We start from the raw sequence: 18,008 nt of genomic DNA on the forward strand, positions 1-18,008 counted from the left end.
GGGGCCTCGGCCTAGTGCCAGTGTTGTGTCCGTGTACTGTGATGTCAAGAAGAGTGTTACTGACAGAAAAAAAAGAGTGTTAATTACATGAAAAAGTGCATTACTGACATCAAAATAAGCGTTACTGATGTCAAAAGACTGGGGAGGCCTGGGGCCTGGGGCCTCGGCCTACTCCCAGCATTGTGTCTGCACGCTGTGACGTCAATGAGAGTATTAATGACATCAAAAGGAGTGTTACATCAAAAAGATTGTTACCAAAGTCAAAAAGATTCCTACTGACATCAAAAAGGGTGTTACCAGCATCAAAAAGTGTATTACTGACACCAAAAAGAGCATTATTGACACCAAAACAATTGGGGAGGCCTGTGGCCTGGGGAGGTTGTCAAGCCTTGACCTGGTCACAGCGTGGTGTCCGTGCGCTGTGACACCAAAAGAGGAGAATCGATGATTTCTCTGCTGAAGAAGTCGATGGTGATACACTGAAATAAAACGTACTGAGGAGTCAGAATAAGTGAAACGTCCAGTATTTTGTTATTTTTCTATTTAATAGTTTAAACAGCAGAATATACTTGACATTCGTCCTTCAAAGAGCTATCAACTATGTTTGAATTCTTAGATTAAGAATTCAATTTATTGATTAAGAATAAGATTAAGAATTCATATTTATTGAAAATTCGTATTTCTCAGGTGTTCTAGTGCTTTCTTTAGCCTAATTGCATTTACTGGTCTTTGTAAAATACATTTTTAGACTGTAATTTTGTCTTCTGCTTTTATCTGGTTTAGGTACAGCTGTAATTTTAGTCCTGACTTCCTAATCCATGGATTTATACGATGTAAGTAACCCTGTTGAGCTGGGGGGTTAACGTAGATGTTCGGCACTGAGGTTCAAGCCATCCTGTCATTGCCAAGAAGCAGACTGTTTAAAAGTTACTTAGCTAATAAGCAAAGGGCTACACAACTTCTATTTTCACTTCCGTGAAAGAGCTGGTTAAAGTCAAACTGAGGCGGCTACTCTTATCAATAGCTCGTATATTACAGCTTCCAGTAACTACCTGGGCACCGAGTAGCAAGATTCACCGGCTCGCTCGCACTAAATGCGCAGGTCAGTGGGGGCACGCCGGCTACCGGCACTGCTGGACAGGGACGGGCGCCCGGACACGGGGAGCAGCTGGGGGCTGCCGCAGCCCCTGCTCTGGCGAGAGCCGGAGCTCGCCTCCCCGACGGAGTCAGGAGTGTCAGGGCGGCTGGGATTTCTGATGTCGGTTTTGGAAGGTGGCTGCCCTTGGTTTGCACTGAGACCACTTTGTCTTCTGCTGCTGCTCTTTGTGAGGGAATTCGTGGAAGAGCCAGCACTCTCGACGGCTGCGGAGCAGTTCCAGGAGGAAACGATTCCTTGCTGTCTTCTTAAGCTGGCAGCTGGAAAAGTGCAATGTTGCAGTGATGGTTGTGATGGCATTTCAGCAAAGCTTCTCAAGCACTGAGCTGTATCTGCATTCTGTGTGCCAGCAAGGAAATGTTTCTGATCAGCTTCTTTCTGAGAATTATTTGCTTCGGTCTCAGGCCTGCTAGGCAAGGCCTCATTATTTGTGCTAATATTTTGATTCTGATCATTCAAAGCGCTTGTAGCTGGCCTTTTCCTCGGCAATTTATTTTCCTGATTGTGATGGGTGTAGTTGCTGCTACTTTCTGTATGGTTATTTTGAATAGACTGAAACATGGGAGGAGAATTTAGAACCGGGTAGATGGCAGTGTCGGTTTGCTTTTCCATTAAAAATGCATAACCACTAAGTACAGAAGGAAGAGTTTTTGGAGGGGTTGCAGGTATTCCCAAAGAAGAGCGAGGTATCACTGAGTATTTCTTAGATTTGTTTATGTAGAAATTGCCATGGCCACCCTTGTTTTCCTCCTGCCCACAAAGCCCCATTTTAATTTTTCGTAATCCTAGGTGGATAATTTCTAAGACATTTAAAACCAAAGACACAGTCGCTATCGACTGCATGAATAATATGAACACCGTCTTTTCTGTCGGTCTTGATACAAAGCAGTCAACGACGTTTGGACATGGCTCTCTCTGACATTTGTAAAGGGGATCCAGCCGAAACCCATAAAGCAGATATTGCCCAATCATAAAACCGACTTCCACTGCAGACCTCGTGAAAATATGTATCACATAAGTGCAGAGCAAAGAGCCTCGCAGGGGTGCTTTGTTCAGCTTCCTTTGATCCAGTTGCCGGAGTTCTCTCTCCAGCCTTTTCCGATATTCGGTCATTTCCAATTCAGTGCTTTCAAGCTCCACTCTTACCTGAGCTTTCTTCTTTTGTCTCTCTTTCTCTAAGGCTCTTAGTCTGTATAAGGCATGACCCATATACACCAAAGAAGGGGAAGACACAAAGATAACCTGCAAGACCCAGTACCTTATGAGGGAGATAGGGAAGGCCTCATCGTAGCACACGTTTCTACAGCCGGGTTGCTCAGTGTTGCAGATAAATTCTGACTGTTCGTCATTCCAGACGTCCTCAGTTGCCACTCCGAGGACAAGCATTCGAAAGACAAAGAGGATAGTGAGCCAAATCTTCCCAATAATGGTGGAATGAATGTGGACCTCCTCTAAAATGCCTCCAAGGAAATTCCAGTCTCCCATGGTTATTCTGCCATCTTAACACTGAAATGTATGAGAGAACAAGTATCAAATACTGTAAAATCCACAGTCCTTCCTTAATGCATTATGAAAATAATTATGCTGGGGGGAAATGTCCTATCTCATGTTGTAAAGCTGGCAACATGACCCACTCCTCATTGATATTACAGGCATTATTCTTTCTTGTCTACAAGATGAAGAAGTGCATCGTTCACCTGCATCTAATCTCAGTAAAAGACAGCCTGAAAAGGAGATAACTACGAGAAATGCAGCACCCAGGTCTGCATCCGAGTCAGTGGAAAATCAGGTGCCTGAGTGGTAGCAGGGTTCTGTGCACCTGGGGGCTGTTTGAAGCATCATCCAAGAGACATGAGTGTGAGAGCGGTGTGCTTATATTTAGGACACCTGTGAAGGTAATGAGGTTTTATTTCCCTGCAAACAAACAAATATTTTCTGGTCCTCGTTTTCAGGTGTTCTGAGCCCCGTGTTGCAGCTGAGGTTATGGTAATGTCCAATTACTGTTTTTCTGTGAAAACTGGTTATACAAAGGCTCTCATGAGGGAATAAAACATCTCACTAAAAATGCACTGTTAAATTTTTAAAAAGTATTTTTTGAACATATAATTGGGAGCAAACAGTAGCTTTTGGGTTGTGGATCTAAATGATAAACAAATAAATAAATCACTATAATCGGATCACTCTCCTCTTCTCAATGATACCTGCATATGAAGTACAGAATGGAGTGCCTAAGTGTCAAGTGTTGCTATCTTTGTCCATGGGTATATAAAAAATGAATGATTTATGCAAAAATTATCTACCAGCATTTTCACAAATAATTATTATCTGAGTACAGATAAACTAGTAATATAAGTGTAATCACACACCTTGCATTTACAAGAACAAGATTATAAATTCCATTTCAGCACTTCTGTGGGTGCACACACTTACAAAAATATCTGTCTTCTGTATGTGCAGGGATAACAGTTACATTCGTGGATATAACTTTACTTTGTTCAGAATTAAATTATATTAAAAGAGAATAGTCTGATTTTTTAGGATAAGGATGATTTAACAGAGTTTTCAGTACATATATAATTAATATTCACCCTGTAAAATAAGAATATTAAGAAAGTAAATGGATGTTGAAGCCTTGGCTGCAATACTGATAACCACAGAGGAAATTTTATGTTAAGACAGCCTATTAAACATGACAAGACACTTTTGTATTGGTAGACAAATAGGTGTTAGACATTTTAAAAAGATAAACAAATTACAAATAAAGAGCACATTAAAAATAAAACATACCTTCCTTTACAAAAATGTGTAAAATTAAGCTCTATGGCATCCAATGAAAAGTTACAACCCCTGACATCTTCCATCCGTGTGAGCGAATTTCACATTACAAACAGTTTAGTTCACTACCGGAGCAACTGACGGACTGCAAGCTTTGCACACTGAATTTATACTTGCTAGGGAGGGAGGAGAAAATCAATCTGCTGGCCAGTCTGCTACAGCTCCAAGCATAATTTAACTGTAATTAAATTAACATCTACAGGGAAAAATCACATTTAAAAAAAAAAATAAAATAAAATCCACTGCTCAGACTTCCTTCAGGCGATCTTCCCTTGCCCCTCTCCAGCACCTTCCAAGCTTTAAGAACCATCTCAGCGTAAAGTAAACAGCAAAAAAGAAAGCAATACCCCAGGCCACCCCACCCTGTCCCACACCCTTACCTATTAATTTGATTACGAAACGCTGCTTGTTCTAATGCTGGGCATAGGCAGGCTTTGCACCATGAACGCAGTCCTTTCAGGCAGAGCGATCAAACGTCTTAGAGACCTCAGTTACAGCAGAAATGCTGAGGTCCTGGTTTCGACAACTTCAAGCTTTGCATTGCATCCGAGCACAGTGTGGTCAAACAAGGAGCCTTGGTGATGGGTATGGGATAAACGGGTGATCAAAGACATCAGGCAGACTTACTGTGATGAACCAGGAGAATTTCATTCTCTTTGGTGTTTGGGAATGGAGTTTCATCGGTTTGATGAATGATGTAGAGGTCCCGAGCGGCACAGGCTACAGCTCAGACCATCAGGACAAAATACTACCTCTGGTCGTTTGGGGCAGAGGGTTTTTGTTGTCTGATTCATTTGTGGTTTGCTTTGGTTTTTAAAGGAAACTTGCTTATTTTGAATTGAAATTGGAATTTCAGAAGAGCTCTGTCACTACACGGATGCACTTATGACATGGCATTAGTGCCCCACAATTAACTCTGTTCTTTATGCCTTCAAAAACCAGCAAGTAAAAAAGCTTCCCCTTATCGATTTAAATGAAATAGTTGTTGACCAACAGAAGATGGTTTATCCCTGTAATCCCATAAGACATTACTTATGAAAAATTATGTTACCACAGCAGCCATATTAACTCGGTCAATTAATGGCATAATTATCGATACTGATTTTCTGTGGCTGCTTCTGTCAAAGCACTGGAGTTATCTTCCAGCATTGTTTTTCATTCTTTTAATACACGGTTATAAAAAGGCGAACTACAACCAAGCTAGAGTTTACATATCACAATAGCAACATTCAGCTTGGCTATGCAAAATCTAAGAATGTAAATCCTCCCCAAAGGAATGCGGTGTAAATTTCTGCAGAAAATCTCTTCTGTTGTAACAGCTTAGTGCTGCACTCCTGATAAAAACAAAACAAAACAGAGAACAGTACTTTGGGCAGCTCCAAACTCATTCCTTCTTCACATACGGCACCTGTCCTTATATTCCATGATCCCTGACCCCTCATTTATTTTCCCCATGCCGCCTCTCTTGTCGCATTGACTTCTTTTAAACGCCCCTGAACATTACAACTGCTACTCCATTTTCCCAGCCTGTATAACTTGGTGTTTCCTTTCAGGAGCAAGTTGCTACCCCCCCAGTCTAGCTGTCAGACACACTGAAGATGGAGTGATGTTTATATCTAGCCTGTAAAAACAGAGCAGGTGATACCCATTCAAAATTTAGTAAATGCAAGCAAAATGTTTGGAAGAGGGAAGAGGAAGAGACCTCATTTTAGAAAAGGGAAGCTAGGGAAAGAAATATGCTTGCTTTGTGTACAGAGGTTTTCCTGGAGCTCGTGTTAGCAGCACAGTAGCCAAAAATTCGGACCTGTTATGCATGCTTGGTATGAAGATGCCACTCCTGCTCTAGGATCAATATTCGCTGAGAAGTATAACTAGCACTATAATGCTCTTTTAGATTTTTCTGATCAGTGCCCTGCTAAAGTGTATCGCCAATACAAGTGGCCTGTATAGGATGCATAAACTTCCTCTGCTGAAAACTCCGACGCTCATCAATATCTTTTAATTTTGGTGCTGAGGAGCAGTCAATAGGTCATGTCCGATTTCATAGCTAAATGACAGCTTGCTGGAAGTACTCAGTCGTTTTGGCAAGCGATTGGTCTCCAGCCAGCCATTTCTATTAAATACTTAAAGTAGGTTTTTAAGCATTTTTCTGCCATTGGTACAAAAGATTCCTAACCCATCCGAGTGGTCCATGGACACCCCCACCCCCTGCAAAGATTCTGAAGCTTTGTTTGAAAATGCCAAGAATTAGAAGAGACTGAGCTATGGTGTCTGGGGAATCTCCTCGTTTTATAAAAGATTTATGTCAGGGGAAAACCTTTATCAATCTGCACTTAGTGTTCCAAGATGCATTATCTCATGTAAAAGGGCATTTCAGTCAAATGACAACTTGACCGGTCAGGAGGGAAAATGAATTCAAGTGCTGATGGCAATTTTATGGCAGCGATATGCTGCTCTTTACTTTAGTCCAGATATTTTGCAGATAGGAATATTTACACAGACTGTCCTGCCAGTATTCAGTGTTTAGCAACAACACGAGCAGTGATGTAAGGAGAGAATACTCTATTTTCTCCCAGGTCAAGCAGCTACATCACCCACATCTTATTGTAGTTGGTTTTGCTGCAAAATACCCTCCAAATTTCATCTGCCTACTAAATTATGTTTTCTTAGCTCAGGGTCAAACACCATAAAAATCATTCAGCCGTGGAAATATTCTCCTAAGATCAGACCTTTTCATTCCTACTCGTCAATAATGTGCACTTTATGTGTACAATTGATTTTGATTTTCTACTGCACTTGTCTGACCCACAACGGCCAGCTGGATAGCGAGAGGCACAGACATCAGCGGCGTGTCCTACAGGCTTGGGGGACGACGCAGACTCACTCCTGTAGTCTCATTCAATACTGACATCGGGATCACAAATGATAATGAGAAATTTGGGCAACCACACTACTCAATATTGTCTTTATGATTGCACAATCCAGCAGTGCTGGAGGCAGATCACAGAATAGCACATAAAGAGAGAGGCACAGCTCTTGATCTCTGTCTGCTTTCTGTGCTGGGTTATAGAATCAATTTTTATTGCTATGATATACGTGTGAATTAGTAGGTGCAGACTTGTGGGTTTGCTTTCCCAGAGGATCTTTCTGAAGATGCCCTGGCTTTTATCCAAAAGGTTTAAGGTGTTTTTTTGGTCACTAGTTATTTTTAAGCTTAGATTTCATGCAACATTTCTACTCAGGACGCCCTTTTTTTGCTGCTCAAGCTCTTCACTATATTGCAAAAAGCTTCCTGTAAGCAAGCAGGGTGCTTGTACTCACAAAACACTCCCTGCTAAGATGCTGAATGCTCAAAACCAGCTTAGTACTGTTTAGGAATTTCTTGCACAGCGATTTTGTAGATCAAAGTTGACAGTATTTAAACCCCATTGCTACAACCGAGAAATACCCAATCTGATGTGCCTCAGCACGTTTAAAGAGAAGGCAACCGCTTTTCCCTGAAGACATTGTAGAAGGTGCATTTGTGTGGAGCTCTCCCTTGGTGAGCAAAGATCATTCACTGCTCATGCAGGGCTGCTGCTCACCGTGCACGTGGCCGTTTGTCCAGCTGCAGCCCAGTGAATAAAGCAGTTAATTGGACCCTATAAGAAATGGGGCTGGGCAGAAGTCTGATACAGCAAGAAGCCAATGCCTAGGGAAATCTGAAAATCATAGAAGAGGGAAGCCTGCACTAGACTCAGTAAAACTGGCTTCTTTGTTTGTTTTTCCACCAAAATAGCAAAGGCAAAGAGAAAAAATCATAAATCTGACCAGAGCAAGGAGTAAGGCTACACCAAAAACTGAAGGGGCAATGGCAGCAGTCAGATAAGAGGAGCTCTTCAAGTCCTCCACTCATTTGTAAATTCCTGGCAGATCTGGAGGCAACCAGGGCCCTGCACCAAACCCAAAAAATCCAATGGTGCAATCTGGTGACAAACAAGCTGACGTCCAGCTGAGGCTCCCTTTTGTAGGCAAACTGGTGGGATAGGGGCTGGCTGGGGGGTCTGTGGAGAGGCCACGCTCAGAGGGGGGCGATCCATGGCTTTACCCCAGCCTGTCAGGGGGGGACCCCAGGGATTGCTGCTGGACCTCACACTGCTCACCACCTTCCTGAATGCTCTGGGCGACAGGGCTGGAAGCGGCCCCCAAAAGCCTGCTGCTAACACCGGGGGGCTGGGTCTGGCCTCCCTGTGAGGAGCAGGCCCGGGGGGGACCTCAGTGCAGGGCTCCTGTAGTTGGAGGGCAGCCACGAGGCGGGTGGAGAAGACAAGAAGACAAGGGGCAATGGGCACAGGCCGCACCAGGAGAGGTTCTGTCCTGATATAAGAAAGAATTTTTTTACAGTGGGGATAATCAATTGAGGGCAGGACCTCCCCAGGGACGTGGCAGAAGCTGACAGGGCGTGAGGGGACAGGCTGCCAGACGTCCCACCCAGGCTCCCTGTCCCCATCCAGTGTGGGCCTGGTGATCTGCTGGGGACCCTTCCAAACAGTTCCGATTCCACCACCCCAAGCCCACCTGCGTGCTCTTTGAGCAGACAGCTCTGCACAATTCCCTACCCTACATAAAAAGGGCCTGAACTGATCTGAAATAAACCTTCTACCCTTCATTATGATTTACACAAGCCCCCATGGGTCTGTTTGCTTTGGTGGGTTGGATGCTGCCACCGCTAGTGGGGAAGTTGGTCGGCAGCTCCTGACTTTTTGCCCCAAGCTTCAGGAACATCCCAGAACCTTTCCCAGCTCCCATCCGCGAAGGCACAGGGCTGCACCACCACCAGTGTTTTGTTCCAGCTGTTTATTCAGGCTTTGAACGAAACCAGTGTACCATTTTGAGAACAAGCTGGGATTAACTGTGAATTAAAAAAAGCACGAAGAGCAGCTCTAATTCCCCCTCCCTAACCAGAGCAGTGCCCAGAAACAGCTCGCAAAGCGTCTCATTCCTCTTCTCCTCCATCTCTGTGGCCTTTGCCACGGCATCGCTGCAACCAGCTGCAGAGGAACTGCTCAGGCCCGCGGGCGAGCGCCCCAGCTTCTCCCGTGGGGCTCCTAATCTTCTTTGAAGCTCAGCTTGTTCTGCACCTTGCGGGCCATGAACGTGGCCGTGAGGACCGAGCAGGTCACGGTGAAGAGGCACAGGGCAGAGAAGTTGTGAGCCAGGTCACCGTGCAGGGAGGAGTAGATGTGCCGCCGGGACTCGTAGTCCAGCACCACCGCCTCGATCTGCGCCAGCGTGCAGAGCACCAGGCAGACGTGGAAGATCTGGTGGCTCTGCCCGAAGAAATGGCACTTCCCAGGGAACAACTTCTCCGGGTAGGGGTGGGAGAAAAAAAAGGCGCCGATGAGGAAAAACAAGACCTGGCACTTGTGATACAGCAGCGCCGGGTCCGCGTGCTCAGCCGGCGGGGCGGTGTAGATGCGGTGCACCACGGGGCTGATGTCCAGCACGTAGGCCAGACCCGAGGGCATCTCCTGGCACAGCCTGCCCAGCACGTGGGCGGACTGGTGGTAGCGGAATTTGGCGTAGCAGGAGCCGGCACAGGACAGCCACGCCAGCAGGACGGCCCCGGGCATGTAAAAGCCCTTGACCTTCTCGTGCCAGCTGGGCTCGATGGCGTAGTAGTAGTGCCCCAGCGCGCTGCCGTACTGGTAGACGGCCACCCCCACGTAGTCCATGAAGAAGAAGCTGTAGTGCCAGAACTCGGATTTGGCCTGCAGGAGGTGCGCGAGGGTGCTGAAGGTCAGGTAGGTGATGGACGCCACGATGATGATGAGGAGGGGCTGGGAGTGCGGGTCCTGCCCAAAATCCACCCTCTGCGAGAGCTGCTGGAACCGCAGCAGGAGGATGAGGGCGGCCACCAGGTGGGTCCAGACGTTGATGGCTTCGTTGTGCTGCTGGAAGAGCGTGGAGAAGTAATAGCGCCAGGTCTGGTGCACCGGCCGGTAGCCGGTGTGGATGTAGGGCTTCCAGAAGACCTTCGGCACCTCGGCACTGCTGACAGTGGAGGGGGAGAGCGGGGCCAGCAGCTGAGGGACCTGCCGCACGTTGACGAAGAGGCGGCTGAGCTTTTCAGGGACGGCCGTTGCCATGACACTGCCAAAGTCCAGTTCACCGCCACCCGGCACAACCTTCGGGACAAAAAAGAAAGTTTTGCTGTGGGGTTTAATGGCAGCTTCACCAAACTCAGCAACAGGGGCTGTTTGAATGCTTTTTTTTATTATTATTATTTTAACATGTAAAATCCTGCATGACTAGAGAGTAGCTGAAACAAGAGAGTCCCCAAAAATAGCGATATGAAGGAGGCTGATGTGATACTTAAGCCCTGCTGGAGTCCCCCAGGCAGGCGACAGTCTGGAAGACTGGAGAGGCAGAGGACACCAGCACGGGGTTAATCAACAAAATAATTAACGCACCAGGATACACCAGCTCCTAAGCTCAGCTCGGCCCTTCCCAGGGGTTCGGGATGTTCTGTTCCTACAACATCCTGAGCAAACTTCCCGCAGCAGGAGCGGCCCCGACCTTCCCTTGCCAGCCGCCTGCAGAATCCCTGCTGGAGGCTCCGGCCGGGCACCCTGCCCTACCTGAGGAGGAGCTGCCTCGGGGGATGAAGTAACGGAGCAGGGCCGTAATCTGATTGAGGTTTTCACCGTCTGTTTTCAGCTCTGCGTTTGCCGTATGACTTTACACGAAAACAATGCAGCCTGAGTGAGTTTATCCGGTTGCATCACTGACATCCAGCAGCGTAATCTTCCCGAGCAAGCTTCCTATATTTATGCTTTTGAAGCTGCTGTCCTTGCCGAGATAAAGGCAGCCCCGCTCTGCCCTTGCATGGTGGCCTTAAAGGCTCACAGAAAAGAACTCGCTGGAGGTGAGCTCCCCCACGCCCATTTACCTGCTCCTGCTCAGACAAGTGGGGGAAAACAGCCAAATTCCTGCCCTGGTGCTGATTTACAGCCTTAACTCCTGGCAAGTTCAGTCATTTCAGGCACGGCTCAGACAGGAAAAGCTTTTCAAAGTTTGGAAACGGAGGAGGAGGGAGTGGGACTGCTTCGTATTTTGTACGCTCCAGAATTTCCTCATCGCAGCAGAGCAGAGAGGTCCCTAACCCACGCCTGTCTGAGGAGCACAAATAGGGATAAAAATCAGCTTTTTGCCGCTTGGCTCCCCTCTCGAGTGCTCTTTTCCCACCTTGCCTGGGTGAGGAGGCTCCCCCTTGACCCAAGCCCCCCCCGTGATGGTGTGGGTGCCGTGGGGAGGTCCAGAGCAGCCTCGGGTCCCACTGGGGCAGATGTGGGCGAGAGCAGCTCTAATGCGAGATGGGGGCACCGCAGTGCGTGGGGACCTTCGGTTTGTGACGGATCCCACGGGAAAGGTGCCCCCGGGGAGATTTTGGGGCACAGGCAGCAGGATCCAGGCAGGAGGAGGCAGGGGAGGCTTTGGAGGCCGTTTGGGGCCCTCCCAAGGACCAGGTTTGCTCCTCCAAAGCTCTTCCAGGACACGAAGCTTTAAGGGATGCTCGTGTAGGGCCGGGGCAGCGCTGGGCACCCCAAACCCTGCTCGTAGCGGCCTCCAGCACCCCCCCCCCCCCCCACCTCTGTCGCACCCGGGATTTCCTGCGGCACATTTCCGCAGCATCCGTCCCGTGTCCCCCCTTCCCCTCCCCAAACCGAGCCTCCCTCGGGGCCTCACCCCCAGCCCCTGCAGCCCCCCGGAGCCCCAACCCAAAGCTCCGAAACCCGGCTCAGCACCGGGCCCCCCCCTCCCCCTTCCCTCCAGCCTCCAACCTCCGGCAGGCACCCGGGGGGGGCGATGCCCCCTTTCGGCTGAGCCTCCCCCAATCCCACCGCCCCCTCCCGGTGCCCCCAGCCCGGAGCTGTCCCCGTTTGTCCCCGGTACCCCCCAAAGGCACCTGCAGAGCCCCGCTGCGGCCGCGCTGCCCTGCGGAGGTCGCGGAGCCCCGGCTCCCTCCCAGCCTCCGCAGCCGCCGCCCCCAGCGCCGGGCCCGCCCCGCACCGGGGCTCGGAGCTGCCGCACCCCCCCCGGGGGGGGAATTTGGGGAGGACTTCGGGGGCTGCTCGGTACCGGGGGGGGACCCGCAGCCAGCGCTGGGCACCGGGAGCCGCCCCCGGGGCCTCGGCAGGGCCGGGGGAGCGGAGGATGCCCGCAGGAAGGGGAGGGGGGAGGGCTCCATGCAAGCAAAACCTTGGTTTTTATGGGGGTGGGGGTGGGAATTGGGGTTTTGGGGGGTTTTTTGATGCCTTTTGGCGGTGGGAATTGGTGGGGGTATCGGCTTTACTCCCTTACAAGGGGCTGTTGGTGCAGCTCGCTGCAGCGCGGCGCTGAAGGAAGGAGGAAGCTGCAGCCCTGCTGTCACCGCGGGCATTGTTCAGGCAGGTTCTCCCCATCAGGCAGAGAAATTTTCCTCTTTTTTTTATTTCCTGCACCAGGGCAGGGCCTTTCCTTTACCCCTTTTTCCCCCCAGGATGTGCATCCCCCTCCCCATCCCCCTGCCGAGGCCCCAGCCCCACGCCTCGGGCTCCATTTCGCACACGAAGGCGCAGAAAAAGCAGAACTGCAGGGAACAGAAGGCCCCAGGCAGCCGTGTGACAGCTCTGGCAAGTCAAAGAAGCGTATTTAATGCCTTCCTGCTCTTCATAGCGGTTGGGTTTTGGCATCCTTCTCGTCCTTGGAAGGAAGGGGGGAGCGTGCAGCATTTGGGCTGCTAGGACTTCGCTCGAGCACCAGGCAACCATGTTAAGGCAGAGATTTTTGGGTTTCAGTGAGCTCTCACACATAAAGATGGGAATGATTCTGAGCAGCAGCCTCACCACACAGTGCCAGAGCCGCTCACCTTCTTTCAGAGGCAGGTCTGTAACGCCTGAGGTCTTTTTCCCCCCACACTGAGCTCATTGCAGCCCCCACCCCTGTGCCACTGAAAGCACCGAGCCTGCTGCTCCCCCTGCAGCTGGGGGCTTCTGAGCAGGCACAAGTACAGCCCTTCCTGCCTCCAAGTGTGCAGCACAGTGCTGGAAAGTTCTTTAAGCAAGAGCTTGGCCACCCCATCTGTGCAGCCTGGCTTTGTGTCACCCTATTCCCCACCTTTTTTCTCCCCCTCCCCTTTTTGTTGCATTTTTCAAAGCACCAAGCACGATACCCGAGAGCTTTCCGAAGCAAGCCTCCCTCCTTGGCAAGCCCCAGAGTGCCGGGGAGTGATCCAGGACTCAATTAGCCCCTTTAAAAATATCCCTACCAGGTTTTCCCTCCTCAGAATATCGATGTCCAGTGTGTGGTCAGTGCCAGGAGCTCTGGGCACAGAGCAGAAGCAGCCCCATGAGCAAGGAGAGGGAGCAGAGCTCAGTGCTGGACAGCACAAGGAGCTGAGAGGCAACAAGCCCCCTGCTCCGAGGGAAGGTGATCATTACTGCCAATTATTTCAGCTCAGGAAGTTACACACTTCATTCATTACAGCTCTTTATACTCACCCATGGCAACCTCGCCTTCACTGCCAAGCTGCATGGGTACTCGTGGACACGCCAGACCCTGTGTTGATCTTACAGGAAGGGTGTTTGTTTTTTTTTGTTTTTAAGGCAAGCGTACAATACAGCAATGCGCCACCTAAAAGCATCTTTACTCACAGCACAAGTACAGTTGTACGTTTCACTTCCCAGAAAAACAAGCACGGCATGCATCTCTGCGGGCAGGCCTTATCTCCAGACTCGCCCCAGGGCACAGTTTTTTTATCCCACATCTGCAGCAGACACCAAATTCTATCTTCAGCAGCATTTTCTGTTGGTGGATGTGGCTCTCACCCTGTGACACTGCAGCAAGGGGTACACAGATCCCGATTCAACAGCACAAGTTATCTTCCAGAAACCCTTACCAAAAAAATAAGCGGGTCAGCTCGGAGTCATGTGGCAACAAGGACTCGTTTGTCGAGGCACCAGCATCTGAAGGGAGGTGGCTCTGAACCCTTTGAACAAAAACACCCCACAGCTGACAAGGGCTGAGGTGTCCAAACAAAGCTCCCACTGTACAAGCGAGACAATGAGCGTGCTCTGGGAAGAGACAGTTACACAGCACGCCCATGGGTGCAAGGAGAAATGCTGTTACAGATTTTTGGGTCAGCGCTGGCTAAGGATGCCTGTTGTATGCATCGGCCAACCAATTCTTCCTCAGGTCAGTGCCAGAAATGATTCTCATGGTAACAGCACTGTGCAGCTTTATTTAGTCACTCAGTTACAGCAGTATTTTAGAAGACTGGGACAGAGTCAGATTATTATTTTTTTTTTTTGAAGTGTAACATATTGAGCATGGAACAGTTTACTACATATTCCTTTCACAAATGTCTTACAGAGCTGATACAGTACTAGCCATCAACCCAGGAGCGAGTGCTCTGGAGTAGAAAAGGATGCAACAAGAAGATAGCTACACTGGAAAGACAACACTTTAGAAAAAGTGAAACATGGAAGGTCTCCCCTCTAGCCCCCAAAGAAAGCGTACAGTTTGGATCTAACTTTACAGTTCTACATCAGTTTCTAGAAACTTAAAAAACAAAACCAAAAAGTAAAACCACTGGCCAGTACAGTCTTTGGATATTTAGAGGAGGGGGAGAGTGTCAGTTTCCAGAACGAAGTCAGTCGGTTTCGGCCTCACCAGGGTCTTTGCCTTCTTTGTTCTTTCGAACCTCTTCAATGTGCTTGTCCTGAAAGCCAACAGCAGGGGAGCAGTGAGCCGCAGAGCGCGCCCCCGCCTGAACGCCAGCCCCAGCTCACACCTGCAGCACCTTGAGAAAGGCTTGAGAGGAAGTGAGCAGCCTGCTCTAACCCCATCCGCCCTCCTCCCCCACGAGGAGGATTTCTACAAGATCTCCCACAGATCTAAAGATCTTCTTTTGAGACTGGACCCACAGAACGCCCAGGGAGGCGTCTACTCGTACCAGTCTCCTCACACGGCCGTTTACTGGTCTCTAACTGGTTTGTAAATGAGGAGCACTGGCACGTTCCTTCCCAACCACGACTCAACACCTACCTTCTCCCTCAAGCGTTCCAGTTTAGCAGCCATTTGTGCCTCACGGTTCTCTTTGTTGGCTTCCATTTTGTGGGTCAGCTTCTCCTCTGCCATTTTGCTGAAGTTGTTGTTCTCTTCAATGGCTTTCTGAAGCACTTCTTTTTCATGCTCCCTCTTCTCAGCTAGCTGCTTCAGGACTTCTGCTTCATGAGACTGACAAAACAGACCGGACACATTCTGGACATTAAAGAACTGCACAGCTACAATCCAGGTGCCTGCAATTCCTCAGAGGTTTTTCTGCCACTTTAATTGGAATCTGCATGAATTCTTGATGCAGTACAAAGCCCCCCAGTACCTGCTCCACCTCCATAGCCTGTATTTCACCACTACTAGTGACACAGGAAAGCAAATCTGTGTCATTGCTCACAAATCTTTAAGTGGGATTTATCCCAGAATTGTACACTGATTTTTACTTTAATACCTATTGATCTTTCCTAGAAGACTCTGGCTTCTCAGAACAGTGAGTTACTGATTCCAGTCACACTGGAGATCTTACATCAGCAAGATCTTACATCAAGATGCTGCATCCACAAGCTTTCTAATTATAGATTCACCGCTAGGTTTTTCAGGAGAACGTGAATCTTTCATGACATTATAAATAGAGACCAGGACAGCTTCTTTCTGAAAGACCATCACCTCTCAGTTATCTCCCCAGTTTAATTGGCCATTCAAAATAACTTGGGGAATAAATCTCCCTGAGAGCCCAAGATTCTAACAATCTCAATTACTATTCCCTTTACCATAACGCAAGCCACTCACCATTTGTCTTACACAACACAAATCTAAGAAAACCCCACACACTAATCAAGCAGAATTCACTTTAACCTGTTACTGCAAACCTACCTTACGTCTCTCTTCTGCTGCTTCCAACTTCTTCTGGATTTCTTCCAATGACAGATCCTTCTTCTTTGGGGGAGAAAGAGGGAATTCTGGGACTGCTTCTTTTGAGCGGGGACTGAGTATCAGCTCAAATGCCTGCCCAGAGGCACGCTTTTCCAGTTCCTTCACTTGTATATCTAGGAACATGAAAAAGAAATGGGATTTGAAGCCATGAAATGGACTTCGCTAACTGGAACAGCAGTCTTCAAGACCTGAATACCTCCAAACTCCCTTAAGGCTACAGGTGCATTGGAGCAGATAGCTCTGTTCTACACAGCAGCACCTCTCAAAAACACAGTGGACAGTTTTATTTTTTGCCTGGATACATTACTCAAGTGCCTGACACTTGATTTTAGCTTTTAATATCCAGACGCACACAAACAAGCATAGCGTACTTCCAAATGAAAAAAAACATTCTTTCTTCAATGAGAAGTTAAGAGGTGAGTATTTTAAATCTCTTCTTCAGACCTAACATAGAAGGCTTTCTCTGAGAAACACCTAAGCTAGCTGCCTGCTATTTAAACACCTCCACAGGGGCACAGCCATGTCAGCCCCGTATGGCTTCAGCTGCAGCAGCACACCAGTTCTGATCACCAAGATGTCTCGCTGACAGTCGGTTCTGTTAAGTGAGCAGATGGCGTGCAGATGAATCGAAGCCCATCTGCTACCAGCCTAGTTTGGGATGGCTTTTGGTTCTGTTTCCACACGCGCTGCTCTAACAGCTTCTGCAAAGCAGCCTAGAGAGGGGAGAAAAGCCTGGCGACAACAGTTAATTTAACACAGCACAACAATTACATAGGAAATTAGGAGGCGGGGAGGAAAATCGCTTTGTGCACACGATGCCACGTACCAGAAGTAGCCATGACCGAGGCGATTCTCCTCCCGCAGCCTGCTCCAAGAGACCTCCGACAGCTGGACTCCTGCGTAACAAAGAGACAGGGCTCTGAGCAGCAGGCACACGGCTGCCATTCCCCCCCAGCGCCCCACAGCAATGGAAAAAAGCCCCAAAGGGGCCGAGAGGTGACTGCACCCGCTAATTAGGAGCCGGCGGGGGCTGCTGCGGTCGGCTGGGAGCGGCGCTGCCCCCGATGCGATCAGCGCCCGGCGGGGCTGCGCCCACCGCAGGCAGCGCGGGCGGCGCTAGGACCCGGCTGCCCGCCTCGTCCCCTCCCCTCCCCGCGGCCGCCCGGAGCCAGCCAATGAGAGCGGCGCGTTGGGGCGGAGGCCCCGCCCCCCCGGCACGCGCCCCGCCAACCGCACCGAATTCAAACGGCCGGAGAGGGGCGGGTGGGGGGGGGGGAGAGGGAGGGGAGGGGGAGCGCGCGCGCGCGGGCGGGGGGCTCGGGGAGGGGGCGGGGCCAACGGCAACATCCGGGCACCCCCCGGCGCCCCCTCCCCTCCCCTCACGGCCCCCCCCCCTCCTCCCCTCTCCCCACAGCCGCCCCCCGGGGGAGCGGCCCCGCCCCGCCCCCTCCCCACTGACAATGGCGGGGTCCTGTCAGGGAGGGAGGGGAGGGGGCGCCGCCGCCGCCGCCTTTCTCCTCAGCCGCCATCAGGGCGGCTCCCCCCCCCCCCCCTCCGAGCCCACGGCGGGACAATGGGACCCCCGCCCATTGTCTCCCGCTGCCCCCCGGCTCCTCGTCACCCCCTCACGGACCCCACACGCAACCCCCGGCCCCCCTCACGGGCACAACCGACGACCCCAAGCCCCCCTCAGAGCCCCTCACGGCCCCTCAGAACCCCTCAGAGCCCCCCGCGCCGCCTCCCCTCGCCCTGACACCCGCCCTCAGCGCCCTCCCGCCGACTCCGCTCCCCGCTACGACCCCCCCTCGGCGGCCCAGCGGCCGTTCTCATCACCGCCTCGGCCCAGCGCCGCCGCCACCGACCACCGCCGGGCCCCCTCAGCAGCAGGAGCAGCGCGCACCCACCTGCCCGCTCCGCCGCTCCCGCCCCACTCCGCTCCCGCCCGCCCCGCCGCGCACAAAAGCGCCAAACAAAGGCACGTGACCCGCCCCGCCCCGCCCCTATTGGC

General features: G+C 50.4%; 3 protein-coding genes across 5 annotated transcripts; all 3 read right to left on the reverse strand.

The window, feature by feature from the left end:
* Positions 1-927: 927 nt before the first annotated feature.
* GJA9 (gap junction protein alpha 9) lies at positions 928-8,669 on the reverse strand. Of its 2 annotated transcripts, none has more exons than XM_072027523.1 (2): positions 4,372-8,669; positions 928-2,662 (listed from the first exon to the last, which is right to left on the reverse strand). In XM_072027523.1, the coding sequence occupies exon 2, from the start codon at positions 2,639-2,641 to the stop codon at positions 1,091-1,093; it is 1,551 nt and encodes a 516-aa protein (XP_071883624.1). In that variant the 5' UTR covers positions 2,642-2,662; positions 4,372-8,669; the 3' UTR covers positions 928-1,090. The 2 variants fall into 2 exon arrangements, with proteins under 2 accessions (XP_071883624.1, XP_027299639.3); XM_027443838.3 differs by lacking the exon at positions 4,372-8,669 and adding an exon at positions 3,944-4,337.
* Positions 8,670-8,812: 143 nt separating this feature from the next.
* On the reverse strand, positions 8,813-12,141 carry PAQR7 (progestin and adipoQ receptor family member 7). 2 transcript variants are annotated; one of them, XM_038167202.2, is made up of 3 exons: positions 11,940-12,141; positions 10,923-11,146; positions 8,813-10,158 (listed from the first exon to the last, which is right to left on the reverse strand). In XM_038167202.2, the coding sequence occupies exon 3, from the start codon at positions 10,117-10,119 to the stop codon at positions 9,079-9,081; it is 1,041 nt and encodes a 346-aa protein (XP_038023130.1). In that variant the 5' UTR covers positions 10,120-10,158; positions 10,923-11,146; positions 11,940-12,141; the 3' UTR covers positions 8,813-9,078. The 2 variants fall into 2 exon arrangements, with proteins under 2 accessions (XP_038023130.1, XP_038023129.1); XM_038167201.2 differs by lacking the exon at positions 10,923-11,146 and having other exon boundaries at positions 11,940-12,137.
* A 2,091-nt stretch (positions 12,142-14,232) lies between these two features.
* STMN1 (stathmin 1) lies at positions 14,233-17,993 on the reverse strand. Its single transcript, XM_027443845.3, has 5 exons — positions 17,905-17,993; positions 16,827-16,896; positions 15,941-16,113; positions 15,059-15,250; positions 14,233-14,732 (listed from the first exon to the last, which is right to left on the reverse strand). The coding sequence occupies exons 2-5, from the start codon at positions 16,837-16,839 to the stop codon at positions 14,664-14,666; spliced, it is 447 nt and encodes a 148-aa protein (XP_027299646.1). The 5' UTR covers positions 16,840-16,896; positions 17,905-17,993; the 3' UTR covers positions 14,233-14,663.
* Between the last annotated feature and the right edge of the window lie 15 nt (positions 17,994-18,008).

The sequence above is a fragment of the Anas platyrhynchos genome, chromosome 24 (assembly GCF_047663525.1).
Source record: "Anas platyrhynchos isolate ZD024472 breed Pekin duck chromosome 24, IASCAAS_PekinDuck_T2T, whole genome shotgun sequence".
Classification (NCBI taxonomy): Eukaryota; Metazoa; Chordata; class Aves; order Anseriformes; family Anatidae; genus Anas; species Anas platyrhynchos.

Excerpts from the sequence above, each read along its gene's own strand:
- STMN1 (XM_027443845.3), bottom strand. Across the intron at positions 15,251-15,940 it reads CAGCAGAAGAGAGACGTAAG|TCTCATGAAGCAGAAGTCCT; the intron begins GTAGGTTTGCAG and ends CTGTTTTGTCAG. Across the intron at positions 14,733-15,058 it reads TGGAACGCTTGAGGGAGAAG|GACAAGCACATTGAAGAGGT; the intron begins GTAGGTGTTGAG and ends GTTGGCTTTCAG.
- PAQR7 (XM_038167202.2), bottom strand. The coding sequence starts at position 10,119 with ATGGCAACGGCCGTCCCTGAAAAGCTCAGCCGCCTCTTCGTCAACGTG.
- GJA9 (XM_072027523.1), bottom strand. The coding sequence starts at position 2,641 with ATGGGAGACTGGAATTTCCTTGGAGGCATTTTAGAGGAGGTCCACATT.